This window comes from Oncorhynchus nerka, linkage group LG18 (assembly GCF_034236695.1).
Source record: "Oncorhynchus nerka isolate Pitt River linkage group LG18, Oner_Uvic_2.0, whole genome shotgun sequence".
Lineage (NCBI taxonomy): Eukaryota > Metazoa > Chordata > Actinopteri > Salmoniformes > Salmonidae > Oncorhynchus > Oncorhynchus nerka.
Genome location: NC_088413.1, coordinates 2,474,680 through 2,487,179, shown reverse-complemented (window position 1 = coordinate 2,487,179; position 12,500 = coordinate 2,474,680). Strand labels below are relative to the sequence as shown.

The 12,500-nt window shown below is 43.1% G+C and overlaps 2 protein-coding genes across 7 annotated transcripts in view; one reads left to right on the top strand and one right to left on the bottom strand.

Moving 5' to 3' along the window:
* Positions 1-10,395, bottom strand: part of grhprb (glyoxylate reductase/hydroxypyruvate reductase b) — a 31,206-nt gene extending 20,811 nt beyond the window's left edge. For 2 of the 6 annotated variants that reach the window (XM_065003424.1, XM_065003423.1), the window contains exon 1: positions 3,925-4,237. In XM_065003424.1, the coding sequence (XP_064859496.1) occupies positions 3,925-4,109 (185 nt within the window). In that variant the 5' untranslated portion in view covers positions 4,110-4,237. Of the gene's footprint in view, positions 1-3,924; positions 4,240-10,323 lie in introns of those variants that run through there. The other 4 variants (XM_065003420.1, XM_065003422.1, XM_065003421.1 and 1 more) reach the window with 3 other exon arrangements.
* The window catches only part of LOC115119075 (ubiquitin-like modifier-activating enzyme 6), a 75,496-nt gene continuing 72,196 nt past the window's right edge, over positions 9,201-12,500 (top strand). The window contains 3 exon segments of the mRNA XM_065003426.1: positions 9,201-9,276; positions 10,965-11,039; positions 11,504-11,598. Of these exon segments, the coding sequence (XP_064859498.1) occupies positions 9,254-9,276; positions 10,965-11,039; positions 11,504-11,598 (193 nt within the window). The 5' untranslated portion in view covers positions 9,201-9,253.

Genomic DNA, 12,500 nt, shown 5'->3' with positions numbered 1-12,500 from the left:
TGAGTCTGAGAGAGACTGGAACAGTGTTAGGAGTCAGAGAGAGACTGGAACAGTGTTATGAGTCTGAGAGAGACTGGAACAGTGTTAGGAGTCAGAGAGAGACTGGAACAGTGTTAGGAGTCAGAGAGAGACTGGAACAGTGTTATGAGTCTGAGAGAGACAGGAACAGTGTCAGGAGTCAGAGAGAGACTGGAACAGTGTTATGAGTCTGAGAGAGACTGGAACAGTGTTAGGAGTCAGAGAGAGACTGGAACAGTGTTATGAGTCTGAGAGAGACAGGAACAGTGTTATGAGTCAGAGAGAGACTGGAACAGTGTTAGGAGTCAGAGAGAGACTGGAACAGTGTCAGGAGTCAGAGAGAGACTGGAACAGTGTTATGAGTCTGAGAGAGACAGGAACAGTGTTATGAGTCAGAGAGAGACTGGAACAGTGTTATGAGTCAGAGAGAGACTGGAACAGTGTTAGGAGTCAACAGTGTTAGGAGTCAGAGAGAGACTGGAACAGTGTTATGAGTCTGAGGGGGGGATAGAGAGGGAGAGAGACTGGAACAGTGTTAGGAGTCAGAGAGAGACTGAATGAGTGTATTAAACAGTGTTATGAGTCTGAGGGGGGAATAGAGAGGGAGAGACTGGAACAGTGTTATTTTAATTTTTAATTGTACCTTTATTTAACCAGGCAAGTCAGTTAAGAACAAATTCTTATTTTCAGTCTGAGGGGGGGAATAGAGAGGGAGAGAGAGACTGGAACAGTGTTATGAGTCTGAGGGTGGGATAGAGAGGGAGAGAGACTAGAACAGTGTTATGAGTCTGAGGGGGAATAGAGAGGGAGAGAGACTGGAACAGTGTTATGAGTCTGAGTCTGAGGGGGATAGAGAGGAGAGAGACTGGAACAGTGTTATGAGTCTGAGGGGGATAGAGAGGGAGAGAGACTGGAACAGTGTTATGAGTCTGAGGGGGAATAGAGAGGGAGAGAGACTGGAACAGTGTTATGAGTCTGAGGGGGATAGAGAGGGAGAGAGAGACTGGAACAGTGTTATGAGTCTGAGGGGGATAGAGAGGAGAGAGAGAGAGACTGGAACAGTGTTATGAGTCTGAGGGGGATAGAGAGGGAGAGAGAGACTGGAACAGTGTTATGAGTCTGAGGGGGAGGGATAGAGAGGGAGAGAGAGGGAGAGAGACTGGAACAGTGTTATGAGTCTGAGGGGGAGATAGAGAGGAGAGAGAGACTGGAACAGTGTTATGAGTCTGAGGGGGATAGAGAGGGAGAGAGAGACTGGAACAGTGTTATGAGTCTGAGGGGGAATAGAGAGGGAGAGAGAGACTGGAACAGTGTTATGAGTCTGAGGGGGATAGAGAGGGAGAGAGAGACTGGAACAGTGTTATGAGTCTGAGGGGGATAGAGAGGGAGAGAGAGACTGGAACAGTGTTATGAGTCTGAGGGGGGGAGAGAGAGACTGGAACAGTGTTATGAGTAGAGAGGGAGAGAGAGACTGGAACAGTGTTATGAGTCTGAGGGGGAATAGAGAGTCTGAGGGGGATAGAGAGAGACTGGAACAGTGTTATGAGTCTGAGGGGGATAGAGAGGAGAGAGAGACTGGAACAGTGTTATGAGTCTGAGGGGGATAGAGAGGGAGAGAGAGACTGGAACAGTGTTATGAGTCTGAGGGGGATAGAGAGGGAGAGAGAGACTGGAACAGTGTTATGAGTCTGAGGGGGATAGAGAGGAGAGAGAGAGACTGGAACAGTGTTATGAGTCTGGGGGGGATAGAGAGGGAGAGAGAGACTGGAACAGTGTTATGAGTCTGAGGGGGAGAGGGAGAGAGAGACTAGAGAGGAGAGAGAGACTGGAACAGTGTTATGAGTCTGAGGGGGATAGAGAGGGAGAGAGAGACTGGAACAGTGTTATGAGTCTGAGGGGGATAGAGAGGGAGAGAGACTGGAACAGTGTTAGAGTCTGAGGGGGATAGAGAGGGAGAGAGAGACTGGAACAGTGTTATGAGTCTGAGGGGGATAGAGAGGGAGAGAGAGACTGGAACAGTTATGAGTCTGAGGGGGGATAGAGAGGGAGAGAGAGACTGGAACAGTGTTATGAGTCTGAGGGGGATAGAGAGGAGAGAGAGACTGGAACAGTGTTATGAGTCTGAGGGGGATAGAGAGGGAGAGAGAGACTGGAACAGTGTTATGAGTCTGAGGGGGATAGAGAGGGAGAGAGAGACTGGAACAGTGTTATGAGTCTGAGGGGGGATAGAGAGGGAGAGAGAGAGACTGGAACAGTGTTATGAGTCTGAGGGGGATAGAGAGGGAGAGAGAGACTGGAACAGTGTTATGAGTCTGAGGGGGATAGAGAGGGAGAGAGAGACTGGAACAGTGTTATGAGTCTGAGGGGGATAGAGAGGGAGAGAGACTGGAACAGTGTTATGAGTCTGAGGGGGATAGAGAGGGAGAGAGAGACTGGAACAGTGTTATGAGTCTGAGGGGGATAGAGAGGGAGAGAGACTGGAACAGTGTTATGAGTCTGAGGGGGAGAGGGAATAGAGAGGGAGTGTTAGAGAGAGACTGGAACAGTGTTATGAGTCTGAGGGGGATAGAGAGGGAGAACAGTGTTAGAGTCTGAGGGGGGATAGAGAGGGAGAGAGAGACTGGAACAGTGTTATGAGTCTGAGGGGGATAGAGAGGGAGAGAGAGACTGGAACAGTGTTATGAGTCTGAGGGGGGATAGAGAGGGAGAGAGACTGGAACAGTGTTATGAGTCTGAGGGGGATAGAGAGGGAGAGAGACTGGAACAGTGTTATGAGTCTGAGGGGGATAGAGAGGGAGAGAGAGACTGGAACAGTGTTATGAGTCTGAGGGGAGAGACTGGAACAGTGTTAGAGTCTGAGGGGGATAGAGAGGGAGAGAGAGACTGGAACAGTGTTATGAGTCTGAGGGGGGGATAGAGAGGGAGAGAGAGACTGGAACAGTGTTATGAGTCTGAGGGGGGGATAGAGAGGGAGAGAGAGACTGGAACAGTGTTATGAGTCTGAGGGGGGGATAGAGAGGGAGAGAGACTGGAACAGTGTTATGAGTCTGAGGGGGATAGAGAGGGAGAGGGAACAGAGAGAGAGACTGGAACAGTGTTATGAGTCTGAGGGGGGATAGAGAGGGAGAGAGAGACTGGAACAGTGTTATGAGTCTGAGGGGGGATAGAGAGGGAGAGAGAGACTGGAACAGTGTTATAAGTCTGAGGGGGGATAGAGAGGAGATAGAGAGGGAGAGACTGGAACAGTGTTATGAGTCTGAGGGGGATAGAGAGGGAGAGAGAGACTGGAACAGTGTTATGAGTCTGAGGGGGATAGAGAGGGAGAGAGAGACTGGAACAGTGTTATGAGTCTGAGGGGGGGATAGAGAGGGAGAGAGAGACTGGAACAGTGTTATGAGTCTGAGGGGGGGATAGAGAGGGAGAGAGAGACTGGAACAGTGTTATGAGTCTGAGGGGGGGATAGAGAGGGAGAGAGTCCTGATTGTGATAATATATATTATTATTAATTGTTTTATGATATTTTTATTGATAGGCCTGTTGTTAATGAGTCATTCCTTTGCCAAAGTAAGCTTTGGCAGTATGCACATTGAATTGAGAGAGACTTCTTATCTGTCTGGTCTGGTCAGGGCAAACATGGTCAGTTCTGTTTACCCAAAAGTCAATGATGAACCTCACACGACAACATTTCAGAACGTTCCGTTAGAATGAATGACAACATGATAGGTTAGCCACCATGAATGACTAAAGGACATTAAGTTAAATTAAAGACACGATCCAAAACTTATAGCCTACATAACATGAAATTAAAAGCAACAATAATTAGATTTAACGAATATAATTCTATTAAAAAGTAGGCCAACATACAGAACCAGAACGGCAACAAGAGAAAAGTCTGATCTCACTCACTGTCCAGACTCGCTGAGAATCTTCAGCCCCTCCGGTGGGATCTGTCGCGTGATGTAGACCCGCGGTAGAGACGACATCTCTCTCTGCACGGCGCCCGGTAAACCCCCGGTAATACTTAATGAGTTTAACGGCGCAACGGCGATCCGCTGGAGAGCCACGCGCAGAGCCACGCGACCGCACCACATCGTCGAGGAGAGGAGGTCTGGAGCTTTAGAGAAATGAATTTAATTTAAATCTGTTACAAATGGGACTTAGCAACCTGAGCACCTTTCTGGTGTGTTTCGTATGTGTGTGTTGTTTTTGGCAGGAGTTCAGAGGGGAGGTACCATAGGGGGTTGCCGTTCGGCCAATATGAAGGGAGGGATGGTTGACAGAGATTGCTGGCTTCACACACACACACACACACACACACACACACACACACACACACACACACACACACACACACACACACACACACACACACACACACACACACACACACACGGAGTTTGATCCTGTTGTACATGTAGCTATGTAAGTAAGTAACCACTAACCAGACAGTTGTGTAAAACAGGCTATGAGGCTCAGCCATGATGACCTGTGGTCCACTGTTAACTAATATGGACCACATGACATGAGATAGTCAGTTCTATATAGATCTACTATCTATCTGTTATCTATTGTTACAGTCTAACTAACATCAGGTCTACTGTCTATCTGTTATCTATTGTTACAGTCTAACTAACAACATCAGGTCTACTATCTATCTGTTATCTATTGTTACAGTCTAACTAACTAACATCAGGTCTACTGTCTATCTGTTATCTATTGTTACAGTCTAACTAACAACATCAGGTCTACTGTCTATCTGTTATCTATTGTTACAGTCTAACTAACAACATCAGGTCTACTGTCTATCTGTTATCTATTGTTACAGTCTAACTAACATCAGGTCTACTGTCTATCTGTTATCTATCTGTTATAACAACATCAGGTCTACTGTCTATCTGTTATCTATTGTTACAGTCTAACAACATCAGGTCTACTATCTATCTGTTATCTATTGTTACAGTCTAACTAACAACATCAGGTCTACTATCTATCTGTTATCTATTGTTACAGTCTAACTAACAACATCAGGTCTACTGTCTATCTGTTATCTATTGTTACAGTCTAACAACATCAGGTCTACTATCTATCTGTTATCTATTGTTACAGTCTAACTAAACATCAGGTCTACTGTCTATCTGTTATCTATTGTTACAGTCTAACTAACATCAGGTCTACTGTACTATCTATCTGTTATCTATTGTTACAGTCTAACTAACAACATCAGGTCTACTATCTGTTATCTATTGTTACAGTCTAACTAACAACATCAGGTCTACTCTATCTGTTATCTATTGTTACAGTCTAACTAACAGTCTACATCAGGTCTACTGTCTATCTGTTATCTATTGTTACAGTCTAACTAACAACATCAGGTCTACTGTCTATCTGTTATCTATTGTTACAGTCTAACTAACAACATCAGGTCTACTGTCTATCTGTTATCTATTGTTACAGTCTAACTAACATCAGGTCTATCTATTATCTATTGTTACAGTCTAACTAACAACATCAGGTCTACTGTCTCTGTTATCTATTGTTACAGTCTAACTAACAACATCAGGTCTACTGTCTATCTGTTATCTATTGTTACAGTCTAACTAACAACATCAGGTCTACTGTCTATCTGTTATCTATTGTTACAGTCTAACTAACAACATCAGGTCTACTGTCTATCTGTTATCTATTGTTACAGTCTAACTAACAACATCAGGTCTACTATCTATCTGTTATCTATTGTTACAGTCTAACTAACAACATCAGGTCTACTGTCTATCTGTTATCTATTGTTACAGTCTAACTAACACCATCAGTTACAGTCTAACTAACAACAGGTCTAGGTCTATCTGTTATCTATTGTTATCTATTCAGGTCTACTATCAGTCTATTGTTACAACTAACAACATCAGGTCTACTATCTATCTGTTATCTATTGTTACAGTCTAACTAACAACTATCTGTTATCAGGTCTACTAACAACATCAGGTCTGTTATCTATTGTTACAGTTAGGTCTAGTCTAACTAACAACATCAGGTCTACTGTCTATCTGTTATCTATTGTTACAGTCTAACTAACAACATCAGGTCTACTGTCTATCTGTTATCTATTGTTACAGTCTAACTAACAATCTGTTATCAGGTCTACTGTCTATCTGTTATCTATTGTTACAGTCTAACTAACAACATCAGGTCTACTATCTATCTGTTATCTATTGTTACAGTCTAACTAACATCAGGTCTACTGTCTATCTGTTATCTATTGTTACAGTCTAACTAACACATCAGGTCTACTGTCTATCTGTTATCTATTGTTACAGTCTAACTAACAACATCAGGTCTACTATCTATCTATTGTTACAGTCTATTAACAACATCAGGTCTACTGTCTATCTGTTATCTATTGTTACAGTCTAACTAACAACATCAGGTCTACTGTCTATCTGTTATCTATTGTTACAGTCTAACTAACTAACAACAACATCAGGTCTACTGTCTATCTGTTATCTATTGTTACAGTTACAGTCTAACTAACATCAGGTCTACTGTCTATCTGTTATCTATTGTTACAGTCTAACTAACAACATCAGGTCTACTGTCTATCTGTTATCTATTGTTACAGTCTAACTAACAACATCAGGTCTACTATCTATGTCTGTTATCTATTGTTACAGTCTAACTAACTAACAACATCAGGTCTACTGTCTATCTGTTATCTATCTATTGTTACAGTCTAACTAACAACATCAGGTCTACTGTCTATCTGTTATCTATTGTTACAGTCTAACAACATCAGGTCTACTATCTATCTGTTATCTATTGTTACAGGTCTAACTAACTAACAACATCAGGTCTACTGTCTATCTGTTATCTATTGTTACAGTCTAACTAACAACAACATCAGGTCTACTATCTATCTGTTATCTATTGTTACAGTCTAACTAACAACATCAGGTCTACTGTCTATCTGTTATCTATTGTTACAGTCTAACTAACAACAACATCAGGTCTATCTATTGTTACAGTCTATCTGTTATCTATTGTTACAGTTACTAACTAACAACATCAGGTCTACTATCTGTTATCTATCTATTGTTACAGTCTAACTAACTAACAACATCAGGTCTACTGTCTATCTGTTATCTATTGTTACAGTCTAACTAACTAACAACATCAGGTCTACTGTCTATCTGTTATCTATTGTTACAGTCTAACTAACAACATCAGTCTACTGTCTATCTGTTATCTATTGTTACAGTCAACATCAGGTCTACTCTATTGTTATTGTTATCAGTCTAAGTCTAACAACATCAGGTCTACTGTCTATCTGTTATCTATTGTTACAGTCTAACTAACAACATCAGGTCTACTATCTATCTGTTATCTATTGTTACAGTCTAACTAACAACATCAGGTCTACTGTCTATCTGTTATCTATTGTTACAGTCTAACTAACATCAGGTCTACTATCTATCTGTTATCTATTGTTACAGTCTAACTAACTAACAACATCAGGTCTACTGTCTATCTGTTATCTATTGTTACAGTCTAACTAACTAACAACATCAGGTCTACTGTCTATCTGTTATCTATTGTTACAGTCTAACTAACTAACAACATCAGGTCTACTGTCTATCTGTTATCTATTGTTACAGTCTAACTAACTAACAACATCAGGTCTACTGTCTATCTGTTATCTATTGTTACAGTCTAACTAACAACATCAGGTCTACTGTCTCTGTTATCTATTGTTACAGTCTAACTAACAACAACATCAGGTCTACTGTCTATCTGTTATCTATTGTTACAGTCTAACAGTCTAACAACATCAGGTCTACTATCTATCTGTTATCTATTGTTACAGTCTAACTAACATCAGGTCTACTATCTATCTGTTATCTATTGTTACAGTCTAACTAACAACATCAGGTCTACTGTCTATCTGTTATCTATTGTTACATCAGTCTACTGTCTATCTATCTATTGTTACAGTCTAACAACATCAGGTCTACTATCTATCTGTTATCTATTGTTACAGTCTAACTATCTGTTATCTATTGTTACAGTCTCCCAACATCAGGTCTACTGTCTATCTGTTATCTATTGTTACAGTCTAACTAACAACATCAGGTCTACTGTCTATCTGTTATCTATTGTTACAGTCTAACTAACTAACATAACTGTCTAACATCAGGTCTACTGTCTATCTGTTATCTCTATTGTTACATCTAACTAACAACATCAGGTCTACTGTCTATCTGTTATCTATTCAGTTACAGTCTAACTAACTAACATCAGGTCTACTGTCTATCTGTTATCTATTGTTACAGTCTAACTAACAACATCAGGTCTACTGTCTATCTGTTATCTATTGTTACAGTCTAACTAACAACATCAGGTCTACTGTCTATCTGTTATCTATTGTTACAGTCTAACTAACAACATCAGGTCTACTGTCTATCTGTTATCTATTGTTACAGTCTAACTAACTAACAACATCAGGTCTATCTATTGTTACAGTCTAACTAACAACAACATCAGGTCTACTGTCTATCTGTTATCTATTGTTACAGTCTCCCAACATTAGGATTAGGCCTACAGTAGGATAATTTACTAAAATGAGTGACGTCATCGTTGGGTTTTTCCTGACCATGGGACCTGACCAGGACTAACTCTAGCTTCTAAGGGTCCAAGGGCCAAGAGTACAGGACCCTTAGACCCTCTCATCCTCACCCCCTTACCCTCTCTCCACTCACCTACCCCCTCACCCCCACCACCTCCCTCACCCCTCACCCTTCTTCTCCCTCCCCTCTCCCTCTCCTCCCTTCCCCCCTATTAGTTAAAGAGTCTGAGTTGTAAATGTTTCACTGGGCAGATGAACTTTGACTGTTTGAACAGTGTCTCTGTTTTCTTCTAAAATGTAAAATGGTGTCTTGCAGGTTTTCAATAGGACCAATGATACTATGCACTATGATGCCTGCACTTAATATGGAATCTGGTAAAAAAAAATTGGCCGCAATGTCAAATACAAATCAAAGATGTCAAAGAACAAATCACTTGTCTGGATGTCCCCGAACAATTTTGTTTCAGTTGTTTGTTATATTTTATTATTTCTTTAATAATCTATCAAATAAATATAATTTAAACGTGAACCTTGTCATGTGATCTGGGTAACCCGGAACAGTTCGATGTGTTTTTTTTTTTAAGCTGAACACAACCCTTCATTTGTAACAACAACTCAATGAACCTATCGTACACCGACAGGTAAGATATTTCGTCTCTGAATGACGATTTTTAAAGCGCATTTTTCGCAGCATTCACAAATACCATTATGGACATCCCGTCCTGCAACCATAGGGAGATTTGTGCTTGATAAGTCATGACTTTTCAAGTCTATGGAGGGTTTTTTGCACTGACCCGGTATCAGGCAGTATCAATCAATCAATAAAATGTATTTATAAAGCCTTTCGTTTTTACATCAGCCGATGTACACAGTGTTTTTACAGAAACCCAGCCGAAAACCCCCCAAAACAGCAAGCAATGCAGATGTAGAAATCTAGCTAGTTCTAGCTAACGCCCTTCTGAGTAAGCAGTCAATGCTAAGCTAGGTTAGACATCGTTCCTAGCAAGATAAACACACAAGTTAGTTATTGACAAGGCTTTGAAAAGTTGTCAACCTCAAAATATGTAATATGGTACTACTACTAGTGTTACTGCTACTCTTATAACGTCCTCACGTTATTGTAGCTAGCTACTAGTAGCTAACTGCAGATTTTGGGACCAGGAAGCTAGCTAGTTAGGAAGCCCATTAGCTAGTTAGGAAGCCCATTAGCTAGTTAGGAAGCCCATTAGCTAGTTAGCAAGTCCATTAGCTAGTTAGGAAGCCCATTAGCTAGTTACCCCATTAGCTAGTTAGGAATCCCATCAGCTAGGTAGCAAGCCCATCAGCTAGTTAGCAAGCCCATCAGCTAGTTAGCCAGCCCATTAGCTAGTTAGCAATACTGTTTATTTAGCTAGCTAACTTTACTCAGTTATCAACTTCATTTGGGGTGGTGATGCAGCTAGATAGAAACTTTCAGCTCACTAAACAGAAAGCTTGATGTTGCTAGCTAAGTCGGAAAAACCCTTGTACCTTGACATTGGACAGCTGAGTATCATCATATAGTGAGTGGATTGTTCTGTAGCTTTTGCTGCAGAAAAGGATATCCCGGGGTGACAACATAGTGTTATCAGATGTTACACAGACAAAGCTAGCGAAAGTAATGTATTCTAGAATAACGTGACACAGGTATACCTCCTCTTTTATCTCACCTGTAAGGACAGAACAGTTTCCTTTTTAATCCTGGTCCCCAGAGACCCACCCACAGGGTGTGTAGGCTTTTGTTTACAGCCCAGCACTAACACACCTGATAAACCAACTCGATGGCTGAATAAAAAGTTGGTCCCTCTGGGTCCTGGGGTCCACTCTGGGTCCTGAGGCCCCACTCTGGGTCCTGGGGGTCCACTCTGGGTCCTGGGGTCCACTCTGGGTCCTGAGGCCCCACTCTGGGTCCTGAGGCCCCACTCTGGGTCCTGGGGGTCCACTCTGGGTCCTGGGGGTCCTCTCTGGGTCCTGGGGGTCCTCTCTGGGGTCCTCTCTGGGTCCTGGGATCCACTCTGGGTCCTGGGGGTCCTCTCTGGGTCCTGGGATCCACTCTGGGCCCCACTCTGGGTCCTGGGGGTCCACTCTGGGTCCTGGAATCCACTCTGGGATCCACTCTGGGTCCTGGAATCCACTCTGGTTCGTTTTTGCCCTAGCACTACACAGCTGATTTAAATAACCAACTCCTCATCAAGCTTTGATTATTTGAATCAGTTGTGTACTGCTAGGGGCCCGGGGGAGTCAGGACAGAGTTCATATAACCCTGACATCAGAAGGACTTCTCTCCTCCATGATCTCTCTCAATATCCAGTGCTTCTAGGACCAGTGAGTTTTCCCCTCCTGAGATGTCAGCTGACTCCATGGAGATTGATGACTCCCTGTACAGGTAAATCCCGTACTACCTATTTTAAGTGGGTACAATGACATACCAGTAATAGTTCCAACAAAACATGTTCTAGGTGCTTACTGACTCACAACAACATCATTTGATCTTCCCTCCCTCCCTCTCTCTTCCTAACACCCTCCCTCACACCCTCCCTCCCTCCCTCCCTCCCTCACCCCCTCCCTAACCCCCATCCCTAACCCCCATCCTCCCTTCCCCTCTCCTAACCCCCATCCTCCCTCTCTCCCCTCTTCCTCCTCCCTCCTCCCTCCCTCACCCCCCCCCTAACCCTGATCCTCTCTCCCCCCCTCCCTAACCCTGATCCTCTCTCCCCCCCTAACCCTCACCTCCCTCCCTCTCTCCCCTCTCCCTCCCTCCCTCCTCCCTCCCCCCTCCCCCATCCTCCCTCCCTCTCTCCCTCTCCCTAACCCCCATCCTCCCTCCCTCTCTCTTCCCCCTCCCTCCAGTCGTCAGAGGTATGTCCTGGGGGACAGTGCTATGCAGCAGATGGCTCAGTCTTCTGTCTTCCTCAGTGGAATGGGAGGACTGGGAGTGGAGATCGGTAGGTGGCATACGCATCAAATAACACATAGCATTACATTATGTGACATTACATGACATAGCATGACGGAACATGCCAGAACATGCCATTAAGCGATATGACATAGCATGACAGTACATGCATTAAGCGACATGACATAGCATGATGGTACATGCCAGAACATGCCATTAAGTGACATGACATAGTATGACAGTACATGCCATTAAGCGACATGACATAGCATGACGGAACATGCCAGAACATGCCATTAAGTGACATGACATAGCATGACATAGCATGACGGAACATGCATTAAGCGACATGACATAGCATGACAGTACATGCATTAAGCGATATGACATAGCATGACGGAACATGCCAGAACATGCCACTAAGCGACATGACATAGCATGACAGTACATGCATTAAGCGACATGACATAGCATGATGGTACATGCCAGAACATGCCATTAAGTGACATGACATAGCATGACAGTACATGCATTAAGCGACATGACATAGCATGATGGTACATGCCATTAAGTGACATGACATAGCGTGACGGAACATGCCAGAACATGCCATTAAGCGACATGACATAGCATGACAGTACATGCATTAAGCGACATGACATAGCATGATGGTACATGCCAGAACATGCCATTAAGTGACATGACATAGCATGACAGTACATGCATTAAGCGACATGACATAGCATGATGGTACATGCCATTAAGTGACATGACATAGCGTGACGGAACATGCCAGTACATGCATTAAGCGACATGACATAGCATGATGGTACATGCCATTAAGTGACATGACATAGCGTGACGGAACATGCCAGAACATGCCATTAAGTGACATGACATAGCATGACGGAACATGCCATTAAGCGACATGACAGCGTTCAGTGAGTGTTT